The sequence below is a fragment of the Drosophila bipectinata genome, chromosome 2R, assembly GCF_030179905.1.
Source record: "Drosophila bipectinata strain 14024-0381.07 chromosome 2R, DbipHiC1v2, whole genome shotgun sequence".
NCBI lineage: Eukaryota > Metazoa > Arthropoda > Insecta > Diptera > Drosophilidae > Drosophila > Drosophila bipectinata.
This window is the reverse complement of record NC_091737.1, coordinates 16,490,455-16,517,510: the sequence shown is the minus strand read 5'-3', so window position 1 is coordinate 16,517,510 and position 27,056 is coordinate 16,490,455. Positions and strand designations below refer to the sequence as shown.

General features: G+C 43.8%; 5 protein-coding genes across 9 annotated transcripts; 3 read left to right on the top strand and 2 right to left on the bottom strand.

Moving 5' to 3' along the window:
- The first annotated feature begins 475 nt into the window (after nucleotides 1–475).
- speck lies at nucleotides 476–10,314 on the top strand. 3 transcript variants are annotated; one of them, XM_017238676.3, is made up of 4 exons: nucleotides 476–643; nucleotides 8,383–8,535; nucleotides 9,414–9,566; nucleotides 9,637–10,314. In XM_017238676.3, exons 2-4 carry the CDS (start codon nucleotides 8,422–8,424, stop codon nucleotides 10,075–10,077), a joined length of 708 nt encoding a protein of 235 aa, XP_017094165.2. In that variant the 5' UTR covers nucleotides 476–643; nucleotides 8,383–8,421; the 3' UTR covers nucleotides 10,078–10,314. The 3 variants fall into 3 exon arrangements, with proteins under 3 accessions (XP_017094165.2, XP_017094164.2, XP_017094166.2); XM_017238675.3 differs by lacking the exon at nucleotides 476–643 and adding an exon at nucleotides 6,992–7,629; XM_017238677.3 differs by lacking the exon at nucleotides 476–643 and adding an exon at nucleotides 8,184–8,321.
- A 56-nt stretch (nucleotides 10,315–10,370) lies between these two features.
- Nucleotides 10,371–10,751, bottom strand: LOC108123495 (uncharacterized). The gene has a single exon (XM_017238679.3). The coding sequence runs from the start codon at nucleotides 10,749–10,751 to the stop codon at nucleotides 10,371–10,373; it is 381 nt and encodes a 126-aa protein (XP_017094168.3).
- Nucleotides 10,752–10,927: 176 nt separating this feature from the next.
- Nucleotides 10,928–11,912, bottom strand: DnaJ-60 (DnaJ-like-60). Its single transcript, XM_017238678.3, has 4 exons — nucleotides 11,771–11,912; nucleotides 11,589–11,709; nucleotides 11,199–11,527; nucleotides 10,928–11,141 (listed from the first exon to the last, which is right to left on the bottom strand). The coding sequence occupies exons 1-4, from the start codon at nucleotides 11,818–11,820 to the stop codon at nucleotides 10,973–10,975; spliced, it is 669 nt and encodes a 222-aa protein (XP_017094167.2). The 5' UTR covers nucleotides 11,821–11,912; the 3' UTR covers nucleotides 10,928–10,972.
- Nucleotides 11,913–11,933: 21 nt separating this feature from the next.
- spag (RNA polymerase II-associated protein spaghetti) lies at nucleotides 11,934–14,232 on the top strand. Its single transcript, XM_017238673.3, has 7 exons — nucleotides 11,934–12,071; nucleotides 12,250–12,413; nucleotides 12,465–12,745; nucleotides 12,806–13,014; nucleotides 13,081–13,574; nucleotides 13,630–13,915; nucleotides 13,977–14,232. The coding sequence occupies exons 2-7, from the start codon at nucleotides 12,258–12,260 to the stop codon at nucleotides 14,066–14,068; spliced, it is 1,518 nt and encodes a 505-aa protein (XP_017094162.2). The 5' UTR covers nucleotides 11,934–12,071; nucleotides 12,250–12,257; the 3' UTR covers nucleotides 14,069–14,232.
- Nucleotides 14,233–15,520: 1,288 nt separating this feature from the next.
- On the top strand, nucleotides 15,521–27,040 carry LOC108123530 (myelin regulatory factor). Of its 3 annotated transcripts, none has more exons than XM_070277971.1 (9): nucleotides 15,521–15,877; nucleotides 18,955–19,035; nucleotides 21,010–22,462; nucleotides 23,632–24,271; nucleotides 24,329–24,597; nucleotides 24,664–25,798; nucleotides 25,865–26,370; nucleotides 26,428–26,653; nucleotides 26,712–27,040. In XM_070277971.1, the coding sequence occupies exons 2-9, from the start codon at nucleotides 19,011–19,013 to the stop codon at nucleotides 26,781–26,783; spliced, it is 4,326 nt and encodes a 1,441-aa protein (XP_070134072.1). In that variant the 5' UTR covers nucleotides 15,521–15,877; nucleotides 18,955–19,010; the 3' UTR covers nucleotides 26,784–27,040. The 3 variants fall into 3 exon arrangements, with proteins under 3 accessions (XP_070134072.1, XP_017094243.2, XP_017094244.2); XM_017238754.3 differs by having other exon boundaries at nucleotides 15,522–15,877; nucleotides 18,950–19,035; XM_017238755.3 differs by lacking the exons at nucleotides 15,521–15,877; nucleotides 18,955–19,035 and adding an exon at nucleotides 20,256–20,449.
- The last annotated feature ends 16 nt before the right edge of the window (nucleotides 27,041–27,056 follow it).

Genomic DNA, 27,056 nt, shown 5'->3' with positions numbered 1-27,056 from the left:
AGAGCAATGCAGTTCATTGGACTGTCGCCAGTCCATTAACTAAACTAAATGAATGAATCTGCAAGGCAGCAGTTTTCATGAGTAACTCGGCAAACAGCCAGAAACAAGCAGAATTGTTTCGAAGCTGATAAAAGACAGACATGAACAGAAACCTATACTCGTATCTCTATGCTCAAAAAACAAGCCATGAACCAGAGCATTCCCACAATTCTTATCAGCCAATAGAAGGCACATGTGCGGCCGCTGTTATCGAGGAGTTAAAATCATTACGGAAAAGCTCGCTCACGGTCCGGACTTTTACTCGGGACTTTCACGCGAACCAACGCCAAATCACGGTAATTCGGGGTTGAGTCGGAATCGAGTCCGCTACAAATAGCCAAATTAAAGCCGTGCGGCGAACTCATCGAATGCCCGTGGCCCGTTGCGGCCGTTGTAAAGTATCCGAGGGGTTGAATTGGTTTGTTTACAACAGTTCTTTCTCAGTTGCTAACGGTTCATCGGACGATACGGAACGCCACCGGACGCGCGCAAAATCAAACGTATTCCGAAAACACGGAAGGCCGTCAATTTAGTCGAGCACCGACCATTCATCCGATCTAAAGGAGGCGGCATATTAGGGCCTACTTATTAGCCAATTTCACGCGTAAGTTGTCGACAAAAATATGTCTTTAAATTTTAGTTATAGAAAATAAATTCATAAAGTTGTTGGTTTCGTTCTCGTGTTGACATTTACTTTGCCGCCAAATGTTTTTCATTTCAAGTTCGGCGAAAATAAAACACGAAATTCTCACTATAAAATATATACACATTTGTTCTCTAGTGTTCCCCCCAAAACGGCCCACACGTCCTAATTAAATACAAAACACACAATACTTAAGCGCCCAAAAGCCGCAAGAGACGCGACTGCGACTATTTGGCAGGCGACCAAATCAAATTATTAAAATTGTCTAACAGTATAAACTAGGGTATATGTTTGTGAAAAAAGATTTACGTTAACATGTGCCGCGAATAGTACGTGTTTGCAAGCTCAGAAGAGTGTTAAAGATCAGAGAGATTTTGTAATCTTTATATGATCACTGGAAATTACCTGAAAGTAATAAATATACCTACTTACTGATTAGTAACTGATCATATATTGAAAGAGAGCCCTTGAGATTAGATAGTTTCTTATCGTATTCCAAGTAAACAATGTATCTCTTCTTCTAATCAAATCAGGCGGTACTTCAAGTCAATAAAAACATCATAGAACCTGGGGATAAGATTGTTGGGAATGGTCGTCGAAATCGATTCAGGATATCGTTGGTTACTTAACCCGTTGTCAAGGCAAACATTAGGGGCAAACTTAAAGCTGACCGGGGCATGACAGTTGACCAAATTTAATCGCGGCCCACACGCACGTCCAAGCTGTCAATAACAAGCAGGCGAACAAATAAAATGGGCAATGAAAATCACAGTCCTCTGCAAGTAATACAAATATGTGGAAAACAACTTCTTTCCACAGACCCCCCCAGGCTTATATGTACGACACACACACACGCATACACAGGGCAAACAAGCACATATGTATCCTATTTATTTCAATTGATTCGGGGGGCAACGTGGCGTATGAGCAATGCCAATGGCAACTTTTGCCAGCAAAGGAGAAATGCCAGGAATCTGGCAAGCATCCTTGCTGCCCTCGGTTTTGTACAGCATTTTGTATCGATTTGATTGGATTCCATTCCAATTGATGAGGCCAGGCCGCCCTTGTGGGTTTCTGGTTTTCTGGCTTTTTAATACGCTCCAATAAAGCTGACGGAGCGCTTGGCACGCCCGACTTCATCCCAGTTAATTGGATTTAAGCAAATGACCCAGCCGGTCCAACAGGCAATAACTAAGAGGGGGTTAGACCCTGGCCAAAAAGGATTTCTATTGCAAAGCGAAAAAGTTGTGCCTCCCGTTTTCGTGAATTATGGACGACCGTTTCTCATTCAATCTCATTAAATAAATGAAAGTGCATGAATATTTCAGGTCCAGTTTCCTATTCAGAAAGTCCAGGCCGGCAAACTTAATTCATCAAGTCCTTAATCCCATGAAGAGGAGAAGGCTTTTGTCAATTAGTCAGTGCGGTTCGAGGGCTTAAAGAGTCAAGCAATTAGGCTAAAATGTTTACTGCCTCGACGCAGTTCGGCTGAAATCAGTGACAAAAAGGACAACTCAAGAGTCTCATCTCCCGATTTAAAGGGCCCTCACCAGCCCGGGCCAAACAATAACAATGAAAACACATCAAAATCAATCTGTCAACAAAAGTCGACCCTCCATCCACCGCCAAACTGCTGACAACAGACGCCCCTTCCGGGGTATGGGACACAAACTGACAAAGCGTCCTGGCTACGTGCCATACAAAAGTCCTGCCGGCGATGATTACATTGTGGAGGAGAGCTGGAGCTGATGCTGGAGCTCGAGCAGGAGTCCCTCAAGTATTTAAAACGCCCTTCAGCCGTAGTCATGGCAGACTGAATCCCATTACCATCCTCAAAGGAGGCGAAACGGCAGGCAGTCCTCCTGCCGGATCTCATTTTATTACAAGAGGAAAGACAAACAACAAAATGGCGCCAACATTGTCAGAGTGTCAGCTTGTTGCTGTTTCTGTTGCTTTTGCCGCTTCCCTTGCTGCAGGCAGCCGAGCGGCAATGGCCATAATGAGGATGCCGCGCGGATGCCACTGGGACTGCCAAAGATGATAATGATGATGCCCAGTCGTGCACGGCTTTTGTTGGCTTCCTGCCAGCAATTTGTGCTGCCGTACGTACTGTCAGCACTGAGAGAAATAAACTGAAAAAGTCTGAATGAAAAGATAAGATAATAAAGAAATGGAATTAATTAACTTCAAAAAGGTTTAGGGTTAAGTTTGAATTTTAATCCTTAATCCTACAGAGAAGAAGTAACAAAATATGTGTCTTATAACACGTTCAGTGTGGCATACATGGCGAATGCGCAATGTGTCGTTGTCAGGAAAGCTGCATCCTGTTGCCTGGCAAGGGAAATGGAAACAGTCTGAAAAAAATGGGAAAGAGGATGTGGATGCATGTGCCAGCCAGATTAGATGATGCCCAGAGCTTATTGTTGAAAAACAACAAACCCTCCACTGTCCCCATTGTGTGCCAGCAGATGGCTGAAATTATCTCCTGCCTCGCATTTCATTGGTAAACTAGTCCGGATTGAATTGAGTTGGTATGTGGCCTGGGATTGCAGCCCTCCTTTTTGCACAAATGCAAATTCAGGGCGAGGAAATCGCCTGAACCAGAGTGGCTCGAATGAATTTAAATGAAGTTTCCCAGCGAATGGAGGAAAATGCAATTTACAACCTAAACGGGTAATTTTCAGATGCAGAGCATCGTTCTCCCGCGAGGGGCATATCGGATGGCGAATTAAATAGGCAATTTACATTAAATTGAACAAAAGCCCACTAGTGTGTTAACTATTGTGCGGCCTGATAAATTATTGTTTGGTCGTTTCCGTTTCATTTGTGTTTGCTTTCAAACAATTGTGTTTGCCGCTGCTCGTGCACAGCACTTCGATGAGATAAGAGTATTTTAATGTATTTAGAATGTAACATTAGCGGTCATAAGAAGCGGATCTAAGTCTGGATAGTTGTGGCAATAGTTGAACGACTATTTCATACTCATTGTCAGTGGAATTACCTGAATCCCCTGTGAGGCCTAAAAGTGTGCTTTAAAATTGGAGAAATAATGAAAAATCTCTTCATAAGATTTCAGAATATATATTAAATTTCGTGACATCTAGATTTACATTTAAATGATATGATAAATATGATATCATATAATAAATATGGCATTATAAATTGATTAACCATGCTTTTCATCCAGGTGATGCTTAATTACAGGTTTCACTTGAACTCACAGCTTATAAAGATCCAGTATACTCTACTGCTCCTAAACCTACTGTTGCCAAGTGCATTAAATATATATGTGGCAAGTGCAACTCCCACCACTTTGGGGGGGCAGACAAAAGCCAAACCGGAGCTGCCGCAGGCAGATAGGGGCGGAGAAGTGGGACGACTGTGGCACTAATTCGATTAGACGAAGCGGCTTTAGAACTTTATTAAGCTGAAACAAACTTTCAATGTCTCGGGCCACCCTGCCTTCGAGCCGCCCCGCCTCGGAGCCCCACCACTGTGGACACTCGATTTCCAGTCACGTTCGACTCTCATGTCGATCTGGCCAAGTTGTCCAGCCCCAAACTTCAGCGCCGGACTTGGTCCAAGGTGCCGACGGAAATCAATTCCGGCTTGTTGCAGTTGTCGGAAAAGCCACATGCCTGGTGACAAACTTTCAAGTTTATGGCCTAAACCTGGCATGTAATTCTGGGCGTTCTGGGCGAAAAAGTCAGCCCGATCGATGGCTAACAATACGAATGATTTATGGCAAATGCAAATGCAGTATTGTAATTTATATGACAGCAGTAACTAATTGTGGGTTTCGTTCTAGTCCCCTATGGTCAGTGGAGAGTATTATGGATCTGATTTGCATATTCAAATGATTTAAACACGTGTAGCGCCCAATATGAAAGTTTTACATAGGATTACGTAAAAATACTATTTAAGCTCTGTTTAAATATTATATTTATTTAACTTCCATTCCAGTAAAGAGTATTTAAAAATAGAACAGAATTGTCTACTAGTTAGTTTCTACTAGTTAGCATATAAATTGATGGGGTGACGCCTTCTCATAATGGCAATCCTTAATCAAGTTGGCGTTTTCCTTAAATAATTGCCATGTTAATAGAGTTCTAAAACAACACCTGGTAACCTAATCCACGGGGCCTTGGACTAGACCCCTTTTAAGATACGAGATCTTGTGGAAAGTTCCCAGCAATTAACTTTGGCTTAGATATGACAAAATGGGCCTCTTGTCAATGATAAGATATGAAAAACTAAAGACATCACACTTTATGGAGAGATCCGAGAGGTGTTTAGCTAAACGTTCAATCATTTTGATTGTATTTGCAAATAGCCAGCCAACTCGGTGATCACTTAAACGGCGCTAATGTGATTTTAATTATCCGTATGCAAACAAAATCGCAACGAGGCGATGACGGCGGGCTGCGCAGCACTTTGAAGTCGTTAATCGCCCCAGAATATCACTCATGAGAGCTGCAGATCTACAGTGGGTCCAAAAGTGCAGTCAGTTACAGTCAGTTAAGAGATATACGAGTTTAACGCCCAATAAATTACTCAACATAACACATAATAATATGCTTAATTACCGACTAGTCTCATGAATACTAATTGGAATTCATAACTTTAAACGCCTTTTAACATTTGTACCTGTCAATTAGTTACATATCAATGTTCAAGTCCCCCCCATCCTCTGGACAGAACCTCTCGAAAACCCGTTTTAGCAATTTTTTGGAAGCTCAATAAACTCATACTATAAATGACACCGCCGAGATTTATTGGAGATCATTATGTGCATGACACTGCAAATGCTGAGATCCCAAAAATATCTATAGACAACAATACCTTAAGTATTGTTTTCCTTAATAAATGCATACGTAAACGTTTATTATTTTATACTTATATTTTGTTTAAAAAAAGAACGTGTTTTAGTCACTCAACTTTGTTTGATCGCACCTGCACCCAAAACCGATTCAAATAACGATTGCAGTGCTTGAGTCAGAAGCAAAAGAAAGGAAATTTTATAGCCATGACAATGGAAAGAGGCGCGACTCTGGTTTCGGGATATAATTAGTGCTCCAGATCAAGAACAGCGGTGAGGTGGTCAGAAAAAAAAACAAGTTCATTAAAAGAACCAATCCAGGCGGCAATCTTTTGGCAAAAAAAAAAAAAAATATGTAAACAAAATTATCCATGAAAATTTTCCAATGATTTCGCATGATAAACAGTTTCGGTGACAATTTGCATTTTTTTGCCTTGCTAATTATGGCCGTTAAAAAATCACACACATTTCGCTTCAGCGAACCACTCAAAACTAACTGGTAGTCAGCACTGGGATTTGTGATTTTTGTGGAGTATTGAAAACAAAGCTGAATTATTAAAAATATTTCCATATTATACTACGTGTAGTATGCAGAGTACTTGGGTGATAATTGGCCGGAGAGCGCGCGCGCCAATTTAAACAAACCGTTTCGAGAGCCCGCCGGGCGAACCCGTCTGGGGCGAGGAATGTAAATACAGATGCCCCGGTCGGTCGGTCCGATTTTGCGGGGGTGGTACCCCCTGCTACCCAGCTACTACCTCGCACCTCACCTCCATAATAGCGTTGTTATTCTTTCTTTTGTCGCATATTAATTGAGCCAACGGCGTGCGCTCCGTTTGCACGGCCAAAAAAAATGAATAAAAAAAAAATATAAAAAGAAAACAAAACGCGACAGCTGCGAGCGGAAAGTAAACAAAAACAAAACGATGAATGATTTGGCAAGCCCTCTGCAGAAATCACTCACGGAAAAATACTCATACGCCGTGTTGGACTCGTGCATAAGAAATATTACTCATACGCAGTGTAGGTTTTAAACAGGGGATAGGGAGACTCAATATTCTTTTTTTTTTAATAAAGCTCTCCTTTAGTTCCTTACCTAGCTTACTGACCTTGATAGTTAGCACAACATCACTGCACTAATTTTGAACCTGTTTGCTTGCGGTTGTTTTATTTATTTTTGATTTAAACCCAAAAAAAAAAAAATTCATATAAAATGTCAAAAACCAGTGACCGCAAAACAAGCTGCCCTGCACAGCGGAAGTGCCGGACTTGTAAGGGAAAGGCCCATCTTGGAAAGCCCGATACAGGAAACGGCTGTGAAACTCGATTTGTCGCAGAATGAGAGAAATCCAGTCACGTTTCCTTCACACCGGCTTGAGTTTCTCCCAGAAAGAGAGCGGTATGAGTGCCTAGACCTGGTTATATCCCCATATGATCGATCCGTTCGACTCGCTGGCTTTATCCACCTTAACGCTTCTCGCGTCTCTCAGTCGCGAACAAACAGCCGCCGGTGCGGGCTCTGTATGCTAAGATCCGATATATATGCTCTCGCATTTGCGCGAATTTCGATCCGATCTGATCGCTATATAAACTGCAAACGGGGCCGATGTCTGGCATTCATTGTTTGCTCTCAGGCGAATCAACGTCCTCGCCAGGATAACACCTGCAGTCATTTGTTTTTTTATTCATTCATCGTTAATCTGAGCTTACGTGTGTGTGCTAGTGACTGTGTACTCTACTGTTTATCAAACCAAAAAAAAAAGGGGGGGGAAAAAAGTCAAATTAAAAACCAAACAGCGCCAAAAAACAAACAAAGAGCCGTTGGCAGCGAAATAAACACAAAAATCGCAAAACGTGCGCCGCGAAATCCAAAATCGGAGGAAAAGAATTCTCCATAAATTCCCCATTCCGTACCCCTAATATCCTAACATAATTTGTTATTGGCCCGCCGACGTAGAACAAAAGAAAGCATCGGCATTGGCATTTTGCAATAAACAAACAAACACACAACAAACCCGTATCCCTATCCGTATACAAATTGTTTACCATGGAAGTGCAAAAGCTGCCCGATCAGACTCTGATGGCGAGCAACCCGAGCCAGCGCATAATGCTCGATTCCAGATGTGGGGTAAGTGTGTGTCCCACCTCCGCCCCCCAAAAGAGATCCAGCCTGTCCCAGATGCGTGGGTTAGATCGGCACTGAAAAGGTCTATAAATACAAGTGGTGCACCCAATAATAGACTTAGTATGGATGAGGTCGAGTGTAAACAAAAGCCGGAGGCTACTTTGTAAATCAGCATGTGCGAATTTTTCAAATATTCGCCGGTTCGTTTTTATTGCCCAGTCTGGGGGCAGGCGATCTTAACGTGGCGTTAATGGCAGATAAGTTAATGAAACGTGATTTTATATCAGATTTTTCTAATGATCCGCCAGTGCAGGCTACGAAGTGCCAGTGCAGTACTTTTCCTGCTGAAAATTATGGCTACTAAGAGTGGGAAGTATATATAGTTTCCCGATGATGACGACAAAATGTTAAATACTTTTTTTTCGACTAGACTCCGACCTTTATTTCAGTTGTATAATTTATGACTGCTGTCGGTGGCGGACATGAAAACAAAATTTAAAAAAAAAAAAGATATATATGTATATAGTAGTATGTGGAAATTGGAAATGTCTGAAGAAAATGCAGGGTTCTGGCGACGTCGTCACACATGTGTGCTATTCGAAAACACAAACAAAATATATCAATGTATATACACAACAAATTAAAATGCCTTTCATCTAAGAGCCATAAATAATAATGTTTGCTCCACGTCGTATGTAGGTTTTTTTCCCCAACCTTAATGCCCATTAACGATTTCTATTTGGTTTTCCTTTGCAGCTCAACGACCTATATCCGATCGCCCGACTGACACAGAAAATGGGAGAGGCTCTGAAAGTGTCGTCCGAGAAGGACTGTCCCTACACCATCGAACTGATCCGGCCGGAGGATGGAGAGGCGGTTATAGCCATGCTCAAGACCTTTTTCTTTAAAGTAAGTGCCCGACATTTCTCACATTAATTCAATGCATAATATATTGTTGTATTGTTTGTGGCGGTGGGGTAATTCGGAATTCGTTTGCATATCACTGAATCAAGCCAATCAAGCTGAACACCTGCTCACCGTTTCGGGAGTTGTGAATTTATAAATTCCATTAAACAAAAGTGAATTTAAATAAAATGTTTCCAAAGAATTTCAATTAGTCGGACCGGAGAACCACGTGGTTACTTATTTGTTCGATCGTCGGCTTAATTAAGCCTGAGTTTATCGCGAAATTCGCACACTAAACTTAAGATTGTAATTAATTCGGGCTTTGGGCATCACCGGGGTTCGGGAATGAATCTCTGGTGGGGGCCTCATTGAACCAGATCGAAATTATTCGGCTGTCGTGAGGCTCATGATCGGGAACATGATCCATGTCATGGTTAACTTACAGGTCTCGCCATGCATCACGACTCTTGGCTTGCTTCTGAAATCAATATATTAGCTTGATCTTGGCCTGCACTATGTAGTACACACCATGTAGACTGGTTTCCCAGCCGCCGGCCAATGAGAATTCTCCCTCGCTAAGACCAAAAACCTATTGGATAATCAAGACCTATATTTATATAATAGCCATATCTAATTAGTATGCATGCCACGCCCCAGTAGGCATAGTTCCGTTCGCAATTCCCCAACTGTCTCTATAAATTATTAGAAAATCGCAATCCAACTAATGCGTCTATAAATCATTTGAATGGCTAATCAATTCCAAGATCGTGTCGCGTAATTACGGTCGCAATTTGTTTAGATTTTTTATCGTTAGATTGGCGGCACTCGAATAGCCTCATAATGAGTTAAGTGTATCACTCAAATCATTGATATCGTTTCAGGATGAGCCCCTTAACACATTCCTTGATCTCGGCGAATGCAAGGAGCTGGAGAAGTACTCCTTGAAGCCCCTTTCCGACAACTGCTCATACAAGGCGGTCGACAAGGATGGCAAGATCATTGGCATCTTCCTAAACGGCTTATTGCGACGCCCGGTAAGTAGAACTAAGCCCATCCCATGAAAAACACCAACTAACTTGAGTCTTTCTTTCCAAACCGTATTAGTCCCCCGACGACGTGGCCGTCAAGGCAGCAGATGGCTGTGAGCACCCAAAATTCAAGAAGATCCTCTCCCTGTTTGACCACGTTGAGGATCACTTCAACATCTTTGACCTGTACCCCAACGAAAACATCATGCTGGACGGCAAAATCCTTTCAGTGGACACCAATTACCGGGGACTGGGCATCGCCGGAAGACTTACAGAGCGCGCCTATCAGTATATGCGAGAGAACGGCATCAATGTCTACCATGTAGTCTGCTCTAGCCACTACTCTGCCCGGGTTATGGAGAAGCTGGGCTTCCACGAGGTGTTCAACATGCCGTTCGCCGACTACAAGCCCCAGGGAGAGGTGATCTTTAAGCCGGCACAGCCGCATGTCGGCATCCGGATCATGGCCAAGGAGGTGGATGCCAATGCCAAGAAGTCCACGCAAACAAAGCTGTAGACGCAAACGAGCTGCTATAAGCGGCGATTTTGGATTTTTTACTATGTGATCCTTTAGTTTGTAGTTGCGGTGGCGGGTTCCAGGTAGTTCCACATTAAGTGTCTCCACTATCAATTCAAAGTAGCGTAAACAAACAGTACAATTTACGTATTTATCTAATTTAATTCGCCCGTCGGTAAACATAAGTGTTTCGTGTTTAGAATGAGCTCAAAATAAAAACATTGACTTAAAGTCGTATTAGTAACGGGATGATCTGGTGGACAGGAGTAGTAGGATGGTGGATCCTGGCCGATCTAGCCCCTAACAACGCGCACATTGTTCCTGCGCTTGTTGTTCTTGCCCTTGCCTCGCTTGGCCTTGCCGTTTTTAGCGTTTTTAGCCTGGGCGCGCTTAGCACGGAGTTTCCGGTTCTTGGCCTTGCCACTGCGAGTACTGGTGCTGCTGGCTGTGGTGGTGGCAATGCGAATCCTCCGGGTAGCCGAGTACGTCAGGCCAGATACCCTCACTATCTTGCCAGGAGAGGAGTTTGAGAAGCTCGACGAACCCGATGAACCCGGAGACGAAGTAGTCGTAGTTGTTGTGGTGGTGGTTGTAGTGTTGTTTTGGGCCTGCGAACTTCCCAGGAAGCAAAGGACCACAAGGCACACGCCGCTGAAGAGGATAGTTGACTTCATATTGGTAGTTGAATAGATTGGATTATGATCTGGTAGCATCGAAGGCAGAGTTTAAATAGTCGCCTGGCTTATTTGCACAGTTTGCAAATCGGCAACGAAGGTCGGTGGGGATGATATAATTTTAGCATAATACCGAAGAATTTACTTTGCCTTGAACCAAACAAAACAATCAAAAATATCTATCTGCTTTCACGTTTAATTTTGCTAAATCAAATAAAATACTACTTCGATGCCGTCTGGTTAAACGGACTCCGTGCCATTCGATCGATCATGCGGCGTACCTGTTCTTCGTTCCCGTATTTCTGGGCATCTGCCACGACGGCGGCATGGTGGGAATTGGCATTTGCTGAGACCTCGTCCTGGATTTGACGACTCAGGTTGAAAGAGTGCCTGTAATTTTATTAAATTACATAAATAAACACATAATTGATCAAGTTGGCAACATACTTGACAGAAGTGAAGCCGAACAATGCTCCTAAGACTCCGATAGCCATTAACGCCAAGGCAACCTGCCAGTTTGAGACGCGATTCACTCCCTTGATGCCATAGTAGGGTCTTGGATTTGGGTCAAAGTTGGGCTTGACATCCCACGGTTGGATAGGATTGCCTTTTTCGTCCACCGGACTGCGTTCCGAGCGCGATGGCTTCCACAGCAGGCTGTCGTCATAGTCCCGTCGTAGCTTAGGCTTAATTAGAGTCTTGTAAGCCTCCGATATTTGTAGAAACCGAGCCGTCCTCTCGGGACTCGCTGCATTGCTCTTGACATCTGGGTGGTACTAAAATGTGCCATAAACGTAACTTCTTAGCTATCCATGTAGGAGTCTACAAGAATCTTACCAGCTTGGAAAGCTTGACAAAGGCATTGCGGACTTCTTGGCTACTGCAGTTGGTCGATATGTTTAGTACCTCATAGTGCGTTTCCGGCTTTCTTGTCCGTGTTTTCTCTTCGTGTGCGAAACTGCGCGTTGGAAAACAAATATTTTACATAACAAAACAATTTAAAGTTTGAGAATCCTTACTTACGTCTGCAGGGCACTCCAGTCCGGGGCGAAAGGCACAGCCTCAGCATTGTCACCTGTTAAATTGTAGTTAATGTTTCTTTTCTCCTGGTAAGATCATAATTAATTGTAAGAATTGTATCAAAACAAATTTAAAAACAAAAGACAGCTGTTTTCGGGCCAACTGTTATCGAGTGAAATTCGGACACCATTCGATAACTTTATATAAACGAGCAGGCGTACAAAAACATTTGATTTGCATTTTTTTCCAAGTCCGACACGTTTATCTGGCCTGGAACTACATTTTATTCACGATTTGCAGGTCTGTTTCTTGGTTTCTCGAATTTTTTGTAATATTTTTGTCGGTGCATGTTGATTTTTTTTTCCAACACTGGTCCCCAAAAGCCCGATTACAAAAATATCGATATATTAATATTTTGATTTGTTATCACTAGAAATAACAAAAGTTGCCCAATAATTCGAATTAAAATAATACATAGCAACCAAGATGAGCGGAGCGGAAAAGGCCTTAGAACTGCAACGCCAGGTGCGCCGAAATGCAACGGACTATGCCAATTCCGTGAAAGATCTCTACTCGTGGGAGCGGGACATCAAGAACAAGGAAAAAGAGCTGAAGAATGCGCCCGCCGCTGCCGCCAATATTGTAAGCTTGAATCGTCCCTTCCTCGTGCAGACCAAAAATCCTTTGTTCTAGAATCTTCCGGTGCGCAGTCATGTGGAGAAGACGGGCAAGGCGGGTAAAGAGAGCCCCAGCAGCTCGGCGGCCAGTACACCGACTGAGAAACAAGATTTGCCAGTGGATCCTGTGGCCCATCAGCATAAAAAAGCCAACGATATAAAGGACCGTGGCAACAGCTATGTCAAGCAGGCGGATTACGACCGAGCCATTGAAGCCTACACCGAGGCCATCAATGTGTATCCCTACGATCCTATTTATTATATCAACAGAGCTTTATGTTACATTAAACAGGAAAAGTACGACTACGAGATTACGTATAATTACGAATAATCCTAATGTATGCACTCATTTTACAGGTTTGTTGACTGTGTTGAGGACTGTGAGGCCGCCATAGGTCTGGACAACCTGTGCGTCAAGGCATATTACAGGCGAATGCAGGCCAACGAATCCCTCGGCAACAATATGGAAGCGCTCAAGGATTGCACAACCGTCCTGGCCATTGAGCCCAAAAATCTTGAGGCCAAAACAAGCTTAGCCCGCATCAACGAACGTTTGCGCAAAATAGGTAAATTAATAAAAACATTTCTCTGTTAGATAATGTAGTAAAATTATTTTATATGTCCACTTCTAGCCACTAAAGGTGGCCCAAATTTTACCCCCGATCGTGCCGATTTGGTGGACGTCCTGCCATTTGATAAACCTGTTTACAAGCGATCCAAGCGGCCTATGCGCAGGGTGCCGATTGTAGATATTGTTTCACCCCGCGCCGCCAGCGACGACAGCAAAAGCCTACGCATTTCCGATGAGGACATCGACAAAATCTTTAACAGCAATTGTGGTGTATTCGAGGAGGTTAAGAAGACCGATATAAAACAAAAAGAAACTAAGAAAAGTCCACCAAAGGTGGTGCCAGTGGTTGAGACTGCCAAGGAAGTGAAAAAGGAGATAAAACCTAATACACAAAAAGTCAAGGCAGTTGATGAGACCCCCAAACCGCAGCCTTCCTCTTCAGCACCAAAGATCATACAAAGTGTCGTTTCCGAAACTAAACCTGTTCAAAAAATCGTACCAAAGCAAGAGGATATTGTGAAAACTTTAAAGGGGCCGGAAGTCAAACCAGTAGAGGTAAGTCCTATTTTTCAATAGAAAATTTCATGATATATTATCTCATTTTTAATAGCGAGATCTGCCGCCGCCACCTACGGGCACAGCTCAGTTTCATGTTACATGGAAGGAGCTGGCTCCATCACAAAAGTATCAGTATCTTAAGTCAATCGAGATTGCGAGTCTGTGCCGTATCCTGGGTGCTGGCTTTGACTCTGAAACGTACACGGATCTGCTGCGCACACTTCAGGACTATTACGTACCCAATAAGGAGCCCACAACAGCAGCGGTGCTGCTGGAGATCAGTAGAAACGACGAGTTCACCATTCTGGCTATGCTTATGTCAGCGGAGGAAAAGAAAAGTGAGACACTGTTTTTAATCCTCAGAAAATGTTTAATTAAATGAGAATTATTATTTTTCAGTGGTAACGTCCATCTTGAACGAAATTAAGAACTGGCCGAACAACAATCCTACGGTTCTGGAAAAGCTCTCGAAGGCGTACAGCGTGGGGTAAAAACATGCGTGGCTTATTTTTCAATGTACTTACATTGCTTCAATCGTTAGCTCAAGAAATCCTATCCTCCAAAAATTAAAGAATGTGCAGAAACGTTGCCTAATATGTTACAGAACGAACTGTGTATTAATTTAAATCGGCTTGGATAAAAATTAGTTACGCCACAGCGAAATGGTTCATTCTTTGAATAGTCTGGGTATTAGTTACGCTACAAAAACTAGATATTTGAATGAGTCATGTGATCAGATTTTGGGCATTTGGGTGGATCAAATAGAAATGAATCTGCAAAAACCATTTGAGTAAACAGAAACAGTTCTTGGACGCCCTGCCAGGCGATGAATATTGAATAACCAATTGAGTAATATGAATTAGTGTAATTTACATAAATCAGCGGATTAATTCAATCTGCGTAGCCACCTCAACCTCAAATGTGTTTCCCCCAAGAACACAAACAACTCCATTAAGCGATGTTAAGTTGGAAATGTTGATGGGTCAGTTGGAGATGGAGGCGGCGATGGAGACGGAGGTCTGGGCAAGCGGCTCCCATCACATACATATATGGGACTGTATCATTACATTGACGCCGAAGAAGAAACAAAATAGCTGTCAACCAATCCGAGGGGTGTTATCCGAGCACAAGCCGGCACACACCGATATCAAATCAGATCGCACCGAACTGCGATCTACCATCCCAGCGTAAAACGAGTCTCGCGCGGAACGGGAATCGGGACTCGGGTTTGGGGTCTGCGGTGGGGGCGGAACGCTAATTGCGTGAGAGCTGATGCACTAAGCACAGGGGCCGGGTTTTACTTAAGCCCATTGTTGGCGCTGCTAGTTATAATTTAATTTACATTTTTTCTTAACAAACCCTGGCTGTGATTTATCAATTTCTCGCAGAGTGCGGGAGAATCCCGCGAGATCGTTGTTCAGAAAACGTGGTTGCCATTATGCCGGTAACTGGATATATTTAAGAATAGCTTTTTGTAAATATATTTTATTTACATTTTTTAGCTTTTTAATCAATTAAGAAGAAGTGTAAGTTCGGAAAAGGTCTTATTTTTTCTAAGGTTTTAATCTTAAAAAGGTCTTAAAGAGGTTTTTGATTTACGTTTTGTTTAAGCTGTAGAATAAATAGATTTCTTATCAATATTATAAATATTTTTTACAAAACTTAATGTTTCTTAAGCTCTTTTTGATATTTAAAAAAATAAAGTACCTCAGGGAATCTTTTAAGACTATATTCCACAAAATATTTAAATTAAACTCTTTCCAAAAAAGACATTTCTTTATTATTTTAATTCTTGTAATTCATTATTATATAATGATAATCATAAAATTAAAAATTTTAGAAAATTTTGGATATACTATTAGCTATTATTTCATTTGCCCGGCGAAGTTCCAGCTGCCTCGGACGCTGTGGCAACCCCCAAAGCCGAAGCCAATATCCGAGTCTGAATCCGAATCCGAATCCAAGCTTCATTGGACTGAGCAGAGATTTGAGAGAACGGCTTTCGAGCGATCAGTTGCTGTACACACTCCAACGGATTTGGATACCAGTCCCAGTGGCAGTCGCGAGCGGAAATCTAGTTGAAACCGAATTGAAACGCAGTCGTAGCGGCAGAAAAGCAGAGGAAAACGCGATCTTAGTAACAGTTGCATCGAGTATACGAAGCGTGAAACACAAACGACACAATAAATACTGTCAGAGAGAAAAGGAGACAGAGACGGACACGGAGAGTGCAACTTAAACAACGCCAACAAAAGCAACAAATTCGTAAACAATCAGAGTAACGGTGTTTTTGTGCAAGTGTAAGTGCCCAGCGAGTAGTGTGTGTGACTAATTTAAAAGTGACTTTAGCTTAAAATAAGCTTAAATATATATAGGTTTTATTAACAAAAATTCCCGGGAAAAAAAGCAAATGCAAGCAATAAAGTAATATCAGAAAACAAAAACAAAAAGAAATTAGAAAAAATTAAGCAAATAAATAGAAAATAAAACATGTGCAAAACGAGCGATTTCTCTGATGTGCGAGAGTAGCGGTGACTGACAATCGGCGGCTTACCTGGCGGATACGTAATCTCAGATCTTGTCAAATCTCTAAAGAACAATAGGCCAGCCTCCCACTAAAAACAAAACGCTCTCACAACGCAGTTCACCTTTCATTCAACCACAACAATAACAAAAAACAATCGGGCTTTAAAGAATGCGGCAAAACGAAGTGATTTTGTTTTTATTTGAAATTTTTTAATTTTGTATTTGCACCAAACAATGTTTATTTATTTTTAATTGTGATTGTGTGTTTTTGTTTTGAGGTGCTGACTTTGAGGTCTTCATTTCATTAGTTAGCCGACTTTGATTTTGGCCAGTTTGCGTTGCGGTGGATCTTCTTCTTCTTGGCTTGCTCGTCTCAACCTGTGCCAAGCTCTAAAGCTAAAAAATATAAAATAAAACAGTAACAAAAACAAAAAGCAGGCAAAAAAAAAACACACAAACGTGTCCTATAGCCCAAAAAGACGCTCACAACAGCAGCATCAGGCAAAGACATAAAAGTTAACCGGTTGGTTTGGTTTCTGACGGTTTCAAGCACCAGCCAACTGCCAACAGCCAACAGAAACCGCCAACAGTAACAGCACCCCTCGCGATACTCCCCTCCCCCTTGGAATTCCCCGTTCAGGTGGCTCTCAGACTTGGCGGCAATAATATGTAAAAGTTGAGGAAAAAATCATGCAGAACAAATAAATAAAGATACTTATAAATAACAATCTAGATGGCGAAGAAGCTGCCGCTCGAGCTCAACCTCCAGCTTGGCCGAAAGCTGTTTAGCATAGTTTATTTTGTTGCTAATAGAAGGGGGTGTGAGGGGAGTGGTGTAGGGTAGAGGGGGCGGACTACTTGGATCCGTTTAGCTGGAACTCGAAAGATGCTAAATATGCGATCAATAACAAATGGAATATTCCGTACCTTACCCCGTACCGTACCGACTTTCTTTTCTCGTATCCGTTTCAAAGCTTTTGTTTAAGTTTTCTTATTTGGATTTTATGAATTAAAAACTTATCCGAAAAGGTCAGAATGCCATTTATTAAGAATGTGTTCTTATCATATACATACTTTGCTTATAAATATGACGCACTTCCGTCTCGTCTTTACGACAGACTCTTGCGAAATATTTTATGTTTTTTTCGGATTGGATCTGCCGAGGGATGAAGCACTGGTCAGATATTTGGAGATTAAGTTAGGGACTGGATGCTAATTCGGCCGATAAGTGCCTTTCACGCCTTTTCCAAACATCTTGATGTGTCTAAACTTGGGCTTGGCCTGGGCTACAACTAAATTAAAGTCATGGGTTAGCCGAAATATTTTTTTGGCCAAAGTAATTGACTTGTTGGACGGTCTGTTGAGCGAATCCAAAGCAATTAGCACACCGAGAGCAGTGCTCTGCTAACCAAAAAATAAAAAATAAAAAAATATATTTATGGCTCAATTTGATTGTTGCTTACGTGCAATCGACTGTGGAATTTTATTCAGCATTTATTTTGCTTTTTTGCCTTTTTTCCAAGCCAGCCGCACGCCATTCGAGAGAGCGCTTTGGATGTGATACCATGAGGTTGCCGTGGATTTATTGAAATGCTAATAAAACGCTAAATGCTCCGGCATGATGATGAGCCAGTCGGCTCAAGGATGAGGTTAAAGCCAGGTCAGAAGCAGAAGCAGCGGCAGAAGCTATAACACAAGAGGTAGTGCCCTGCAAATCAAAGATATTAACTTCCGACTTCGTAATAGACCAAAACAAGCCCACAATCAATAGCCGGATAACTACGGGTTATTTATTTATTTTATTTTTTTGGTTTTTTGTTTTCGCCGCCGTCTTGGCAGCTTCTTCAAGTGAAGCTCTTGTCACGAGCATGAGTCTGGTTTTTAGATTTTCGGTTTGGGTTTATTTTTAGTTGCCCTGCTGCTGTGGCGTCCGACTAAATCAAATCACTTGAGCATCTTTTTTTTTTATTATATTGTTATAGGAGGAAGCGTTCTTTATCTGACGTCTGTCGTGGCACAGGAGAGGCACACAGACATCCAAGGCGTTAATTCAATCAAAATCATTGCGATAAAAAGCAAAAATTACAAAGAAAAGAGCGAACGAAGAAACGAACGCAGATTATTTCGTTTTAAAATCACTTTCAATAGCCGCTAATCTAACCAAGGCTGATTGAGGTTCATAACAGCAGAAGAGGATATTCATCTCCCCAATTTCTCAATATTGCGTATACGCCATGTGCGTCACAAGTCATTTCCCACCTGGCTTTGTGCTTTTTTTGTTGCATACTTTGTTGGGCCTAATTTCTTAAATTGGTTTCTAGTGCTTTTTTGCTTATTTATGTTGGGATTTTTAGTGTCACGTGTTCTGGTTTCGATGCAAATTCGTTTCTGTTGAAGATAAAGCTGCCATCCAGACGCAAATTGCCAGTTTCCATTTGGAAGCGCCATTCACTCATCCGGCCATAGCTTATATTTTGTTTTGTTTCCCTTGTTGCAATTCCAGACTTTTGCTGATATCGAGCTACGAGACAATTCCACATCCCCATATGTTCTCCAGTCTAGTTTTTCGATAAGCATACACATACAATTTAAATTTCATTGCTATTTCAGAGGATTCTATCGCCTCGAATCCAGTAAACATGTACGTGAATATAAGACAAGCAACCTGAAGAACTTCAACTGAAGAGTCTCTTCTATTTAATTTATCCGAGAAGCCAATAGCAACCGGTGGCTGTGCGTTCGAATTGCAAGAATTCCGGAAAAGTTAGCTCCAATGGCATTTGTAACATGACGTGGCCAGGCAATCTGAATCCCAATAACGAGACCTTCACTGTTGTTCATTCCAGACCAGTTTGCATCAGTCATGCTGTAGCCACGTGGACAGGATGTTTCTAAAGTGACTTGAATATGGACCTTGGTATCTTTGACCTGTGTAAGTATTCAAAAAAAACGCGAAAAAAAAGCAAACTAACTCCCGAATAACAAATCTATTCAATTACTACAAGTGTTTATATGCATATTTTTGGCAAGGATAACAAATTCAAATTCAAATAGAGTCCTTGCAATGGCCCCGTTGAAGGCTGGCTTGCCTCGCCTCGTCATTGACAACCAAAGTGGCTACCAAAAATAGACATAACAGTAGGATGGGCTATCTAAGGCTTATAGTAGAGTACCCTTTAATGGGGATGTACTCAAAGATATTATCTAAATTAGTTTTAATTTAAGAATCAGAAACCTCTTAGCATAAAAGGGGTTAGAAACTTGGAAAGTTCTTAACTTTGAAAAAACTTAATTTCTTAGTTAGTCGTTCTAGTATCATTAGATTTCTAAACTTTTTGAAGAGTATTCAGAGTCTACAGAACTGGTAAAGAACCGTCTAAGGCTCTGCATCTTGTACACCCTCACAGACACAGTCGAGAATGAGACAATCAGGATATATGATAGCTGAAATCGTTTAATATATTTCTATACAATTTTCCCCCCAGGACTAGCTAGAATTTGCATGCCACTTGTGTGGCACACGAAAGGAGCAGAGCCAGAATTGTTTGATCAATAACTCGACTGGAAGCCCAAATATTTGCACACTGGGATATGATATTCCCGGGGCGCAGTCAGTGCTCAGATATTTTCAATCCGCACCCGACGTATCGGGACGCACAAGTGACTACAATATCCAAATCCGGAGCTAGGGAAACAATTTATCAAGTTTGGGAAACAGTTTGCCGTTTACGACAAGGGCCAATGCATATGTAAAAATATTTACTTACCGCCGGAGAGAACAATTGCATAAACAATACCTGCTGAGATCTGTGAATTGATTTTGAGGCAATGCAATTCTGCTACTGTTGCTGGTGCTGTTTTTATTTTCATTTCGAGTAATTAGGTTTCGTTTTCATCTTCGCTTTCGTTTGTTTAGTTTAGTATTATCCTCGGTTTTGGCATTAGTTTTTAAGACCCAGAGCCGGGAGCAGAGCCCACCCCTCGGAGCATTTTCGCTGCTCAGCGAGTTGTGAAAAGTGCATCAACCGTATGCTCGCTCATACGTGCGTTAGATAATTGTTTTCTCAGATGCAGAGGCAGCAGCAACAGTAGAATGCCCGCTGAAACTGAAAATGAAATCCGTTAATGGTTATGTTTCCATGGATGTACCCCCAAAGCCTAACAGAGCCAACAAGAGCTAACTTGGCCATCAGTGCGATTCGTTTGGGCCAAGACGCGGGCCGTTCGCGCTGACTCCCTGACTCGACGCCGAGCTTAGTGTGCAGAATTTTGTGGCAGAACTGTTTAGTGCTACTAAAAAAAAAAACCCAACATATTAATTATGGACTACCCCAAAGCGCTGAACGGTAAATGTTAACATATTCATCCCCGACCACAGACCCAGTCCACCCACTCCGGGTCCTGCATAAATTACACAACAATTTATTTGGCACGTCAACAAATTCGCTTCTCCGGCTCCTCCCCGGCTAGCTATACCATATATCGATCAAACAGAGCGGGAATTTCATGGCTTATCAGCTATTTGCTCCCTGTTTTTTTATTTAGTTCCCCGAATCTGTTTATTTCACTATAATTATCTCCGCGCGGTGTACGCCCCCTCGAAAACGTATTGTTATATCGTATATTTAATGTAAATGAATGTCGGATTCCCGATTTGCAATTCCCGGACTTTGTTCTTTATTCTCCATAAAAGATAAAGCCCAACTGAATGCTTATTTTTTCTGTATTAACTGTTTACATTGGGATACTTATACTTATCGTTTAGGAATATATACAAATCGGAATGCAAAAATAGCTACAAGCTACTTGATTCCCTTTTAGGAAAATCCCGAAAAAGCACTTTGTTGATAAGAAAGTCTTCTCCAAGAGACCCTGTTTAATAACACCACTTATTGTACACTTACAGCTCCCCAAGATCTGGATGACATACACAATGACGACATACACAGTCTGGATCTGCTTATGCAGGGCGCCCTCGACGACAGCATCCAGCTGGGCCACAATGGCCTCTCCGGTAGCGGAGTCGGTGTCGCCACCTTGGACTCGCCCCACACCCCGCCCATGAACGGCCTGGAGGGCCAGTTGAATGGGAATGGACGTTCCCTGACGGCCCAGACGCTGGCTCACGTCCATCCGCATCTGCCAGAGAGTCCGCCGGACTCGCAGCCCGCCTACAGTCCTCTGGGCGAGGCGCACGGCATGGCGATGCCCCAGGGCAGGGACCTCATCTATCCCGGCTTAACGCCCATGCAACACCAGGCCAACATGCTGCAGACAGAACTGGGTCAGTACGCGTCGCCGCCCCAACAGCACCACTTTGCCGCTCCCCAGACGGATGTGCGGGTCAAGCACGAGTCCGGACTCATAATAAATCCGGGGAACCTGCTCTGCCAGCAGCAGCAGCAACAGATGCAACAGCAACACCAGCAGCAGCAGCAACAGCTTGGCGACCAACAGTTCGCCCAGCACCATCAGCAACACCTGACACACCAGCAGCAGCAACTACAGGACATGGGCCACGACCAGATGCTCTACTATGAGAACGGAGCGGGTGGTGGTATTTATGCGTCCGACAGCTACCAGAACCTGACCACCTGCACGCTGACTTCGACCTTGGGGCTTGGGGATCGAGTCCAGGTGATCGGGACCAGCCAGTTGTCGCTGAACCGTCTCTCCGCGCCCTCCACACCCGTGCACTCGCTATCGCGCAAACGGAAGATGTCAACGCAGCTTGACTGCCCCGACTTTGCGTCGCCGCCCAAGGTGGAGGCCGGTTTGCAGATGAGTCCACTGCGTGCCTCCCACCACTCACTGGGCACGCCCACGGCCGCCACGACGCCTGCCCCCTCCCACACCCACTCCGCCTCCGTATCGCCAGCCCTGTCCAACATAAATTCCCAGGCAGACAACAGCCTGGATGGACATGCGAGTGGCGTGATACCGGGATCGGGTGCCGGATCAGGACACAATTCCGGTTCTGGCTCTGGCAGTGAGGCGGGGGACGGCGCCGGCGGCCAGTGCATTCGTTTCAGTGCCTTCCAGCCGGAGAACTGGCACAAGTTATTCGACCAGGACATGCAGGAGCTGTCTGTGATCTACTACCGCGTGGACGCGGACAAGGGATTCAACTTCAGCGTCTCGGACGACGCGTACGTGTGCCAGAAAAAGAACCACTTCCAGGTCACTTGCCATGCGCGCCTCCAGGGCGATGCCAAATTCGTGAAGACCCCGTCCGGCCTCGAAAAAATCAAATCCTTCCACTTGCATTTCTACGGCGTTAAGTTTGAGGCGCCCAACCAAACCATCCGCGTGGAGCAGAGTCAGTCGGACCGCTCCAAGAAACCATTTTATCCAGTACCGTGAGTATACGAAATAACCACTAAAGGAAACCCGAATCACTTAAGAAGCTCCATCAGAAAAACGGGGGTCAAGATTGATCGAACATTTTGTTCTAAGACAAGACTTAGATAAGGTTAAAATCTGAGGTATTCCTTTAAAAAATTGGATACAAATTGTCCAAGATATGGGTATCGGAGGGGGTCAAAAATGGGAATTCCCGGATTTTACGAGGGGACCATCAGGAAAAAAGTGAAAAATTTCGATCGAAAATTTTGTTTCTAGGTTTTTATGCAGATTAATAGAGAATTGATCAACGAATATTTCAAGGTATTCCTTTCAGAGATCGGATAAAAATTGTCCAAGATATGGGTATCGGAGGGGGTCAAAAATGGGAATTCTGGAAATCCCGGATTTTACAAGGGGACCATCAGGAAAAAAGTGAAAAATTTCGATCGAAAATTTTGTTTCTAGGTTTTTATGCAGATTAATAGAGAATTGATCAACGAATATTTCAAGGTATTCCCTTCAAGGATCGGATAAAAATTGTCCAAGATATGGGTATCGGAGGGGGTCAAAAGTGAGAATTCTGGAAATCCCGGATTTTAGAAGGGGACCATCAGGAAAAAAGTAAAAAATTTCGATCGAAAATTTTGTTTCCAGGTTTTGATGCAGATTTATAGAGAATTGAACTGCGAATCGTTCAAGGTATTCCCTTCAAGGATCGGATAAAAATTGTCCAAGATACGGGTATCGGAGGGGGTCAAAAATGAGAATTCTGGAAATCCCGGATTTTACAAGGGGACCATCAGGAAAAAAGTGAAAAATTTCGATCGAAAATTTTGTTTCTAGGTTTTGATGCAGATTAATAGAGAATTGAACTGCGAATCTTTAAAGGTATTCCCTTCAAGGATCGGATAAAAATTGTCCAAGATATGGGTATCGGAGGGGGTCAAGTATGGGAATTCTGGATTTAAAAATTAATAAAGAAGTGAAATTTAAATCTATTCAGATTTTCCTCTGAAGAACCAATGCAGAATTGCCCAATGCACGATATTAGAATGGTAAGGGACCATATATAAATATCCTGGTTTCTTAATCATCATGATTCATTTATTATGAAACATATATATATTTTCTTGAAATATGTATAATCGATTATTGGATTTTGATTTGGTGTACCCTTCCATAGCATCGATCTCCAGAAGCACATCGTCAGCAAGGTCACCGTGGGGCGATTGCATTTTTCCGAGACAACGAACAACAATATGCGCAAGAAGGGTCGCCCCAATCCGGAGCAGCGCTTCTTCCAACTGGTCGTGGGTCTCCACGTGCACACCATTTCGGGCAACTTCCCCGTGATGAGTCACGGGAGCGAGCGAATCATCGTACGTGCCTCCAACCCGGGTCAGTTTGAGTCCGATGTGGATCTTTGCTGGCAGCGAGGTATTACCCAGGAGTCAGTCTTCCATGCGGGCCGTGTGGGAATCAACACAGACCGGCCAGACGAGAGTCTGGTGGTGCATGGCAACCTCAAGGTGTCCGGCCACATTGTCCAGCCGAGCGACAGTCGCGCCAAGCAGGAGATCGGTGAGCTGGACACTTCGGTGCAGCTGAGAAACCTGCAGAAGATTCGGATTGTTCGCTACCGCTACGAGCCCGAGTTTGCTGTCCACTCGGGTCTCCGCCGTGAAAGCGACACAAGGGAGATCGTAGATACTGGAGTGATTGCGCAGGAAGTGCGAGAGGTGATCCCCGATGCAGTGCAAGAGGCTGGCAGTGTGGTACTGCCCAATGGAAACGTCATCGAGAACTTTCTACTGGTCAACAAGGTGAGATTCTTCCGAAAATTGAAGGTATTACTTCTCTAATGACACGGGATCTTCCAGGACCGTATACTGATGGAGAACATCGGAGCCGTTAAGGAGCTATGCAAGGTGACCGGATCCCTGGAGACGCGCATCGAGCACCTGGAACGTGCCAATATTGGCCACAACAGCCACCAACTGCGTGCCAAGGATCTACTGGAGCCACGTTGCCTTCTGCCGGAGCGAGGATCCCTCAAGCCATATGGAAGCCGGCGCGATGGGTACGAAGTCTGCTCCAGTCGATCCCTGCAGATAGTTATCTTCCTGCTGATCATCGTCATGGCTGCCTGGTAAGAAGACACATCTATTTTGAGAGCCACAATCTTACAAAGTGAATATCTTTTCTACAAATTCAGCCTGGCGGCGGTGTCCACGTTGTATTTCGTGGAACACAACAAGCAGCAGCAGATGGATGGCTACCAACTCTTTGGAAACGGACATCTCTTCCGTCCGGAGACGGGACAAGCTCATCTGAGCGAGGAGGATCGACATTATTTCCACAACCTGCACACTCTCTTCAAAAACAAAACCCATGGGACGTGGCCTAGTAGAATGTATGCCACCAGCACTTCACGTCCACCCGGAAACCTGCGTCCTGGCGAAGATGAAACAGAAGAACTAGCGGCGGTAATAGGAAAGCCACAGGTGCCCACTGGTCTGCAGCAACAGCAACAGCAGAGCCTTAAGCATACGATCTTTACCACGACGGCTCCTCGTTTCAACAACAAGACTCTCAACAGCAAAAAAGCAAAGTGGCCAATCTCCCAGGAGGTACTTCGCCAGTCCACTGGCCAAAAATTGCTCCAGTCGGCTGCAGTTAATGTGCCACCCGCACCCGTGAAACCACCTACCCAGTTGACAGTCAACGAGACGATATCCTCCACAGAGAAGCCACCACAGGCTATTCCTCTGCCTCAGGACTTCGAGAATAACTCTATCGATATCGATGCTCAACAGCAGCAGCCAAAGCTCTCGGCCCCTAAGTTGGACGAGCACATCGTGGTGGTGGGCACCATAGCCAGTCCCGTTTCCGACGCCTCTGACTCTAATACTCCGGCTGCCCATCCTGGTTCGCATCCCATTCGCAAGTATAATACCGGAAACGTGTACGCCGTATACAAGACGGTATCGCCACCAACTGCTAACCTGGCGCTGACCACAAACAAGGTAAGCACGGGGCCCGTCCAGAGTGCTTTTTCCCAGGCTCTCGATGTTCCTCCAGCGGCTGCGGCACCAGTCCGTAACAACAGCGACAATCCGGACGCCCTAGACCTTCAGAACCTGAGCAATACTAACGAGTCGGTGGACAATCCTATTACTGGGGTATACGGATTTGAGTATCAGGCAGCGGGGTTGCGGGAATCAAACTTGGAGAGACGCTCGGCGAACCAGCGAAGTCTGGACTTTGGAAAACAACAGACCATCAGGACGTCGGTCTTCGGTCAGCCAGCGGAGTGCAATGGAGACGAGTCGGTCAGCGACAACTGTCAGGTAAGGAAGATATACATGTATATTCCATGTAACATTAAGCTTATATTATTATTTCAATCCATCCAGTCCGTTTGCTTTGAGGAACTGCCACCCACACAGCCTCAGCCGGATAACTTGGATGCCAACATCAAGGAGCAGCACGTGGAGGACGATCTACAGTCCGCTGAGGAGCAGGATCAAGACCCGGATATCATTGAGACCCAACACATTGCATCAGCCATTGCATCTGTCAATGAGACCTTCAGTGGTCTTGAGCTTGGCAAGAACACTGACGTCCAAACGAAGAATTTCCCCCAAGAAGCAGGGCCGGTACTGGCAGCCAACGACGATCCTGTTTACCGCTTGGTCCAGACTGCCAGCGCTTCGGGGGAGCTTCCCAAGGCCGATGAAGCAGTTCTTCCGCCTTTCCAACTCGACTGCTGGAGCGTGACTAGCTGTGTGCTCGCCGCCCAGGATAATCAGACCATCGGCGTGCAGCAGTTCTGTCCCAGCACACACAATTCGCTGAATGTGAGCTATATAGTTCCAGTATCACGTTACCTTCAGGCGAGCAGCCTGGAGGTTCACCTAAGGTTAGTAGTGGCACCTTAGCTTTATATTCCAAGACTTGAATCTAACTCTATCGACAGCTCTAACAAACCACTACAGTGGTCCATCTGCATGGATCACGATGAGGATCAGGCCAAGGCCAATGCCAATGCACAGTTGAACGAGGATGACGAGGTTCCGCCCGCCAGCGGAGTGAAGATCCTGAAGCAGCTGGGCAACAATAAACTCATCCTAGCTCTGGACTTGCCGGCTCGCGGCTACTTCCTGCGTGACTTTATGCTGCGCGCCAGCCACGATTTGGAACAGGTGAGTATCCCCCAAATCCTCGTTGACTTCAGGCATCTCTAATCTATCTCATTTGCAGCAAAAACTTTGCGATGACAACGCTCACCCCATACTCCAGTACAACTTTAGAATCGTAAGAGATTGTGATTAGTTTACAGCTTAATTTATAGCACGGATCGAATCTGAACTCCAAAAATATATGTATATGCATAGCTAATTTATGTGTATGTACTGAATGTTTGAATGTTGTTGTGGCTATGTCCTGGCACCCAAAACACGGAACAAAAACTGTTGATCAGCGAGCAAAAGCTGAAATGAGTACATTTATACGTAAAGAAACAAATCATTATTAAATGCAAAACAAATATCGACCATTTAAATAAAATATGTAGACAAATCTTGTACTAAGTTGTTTGAATATGTT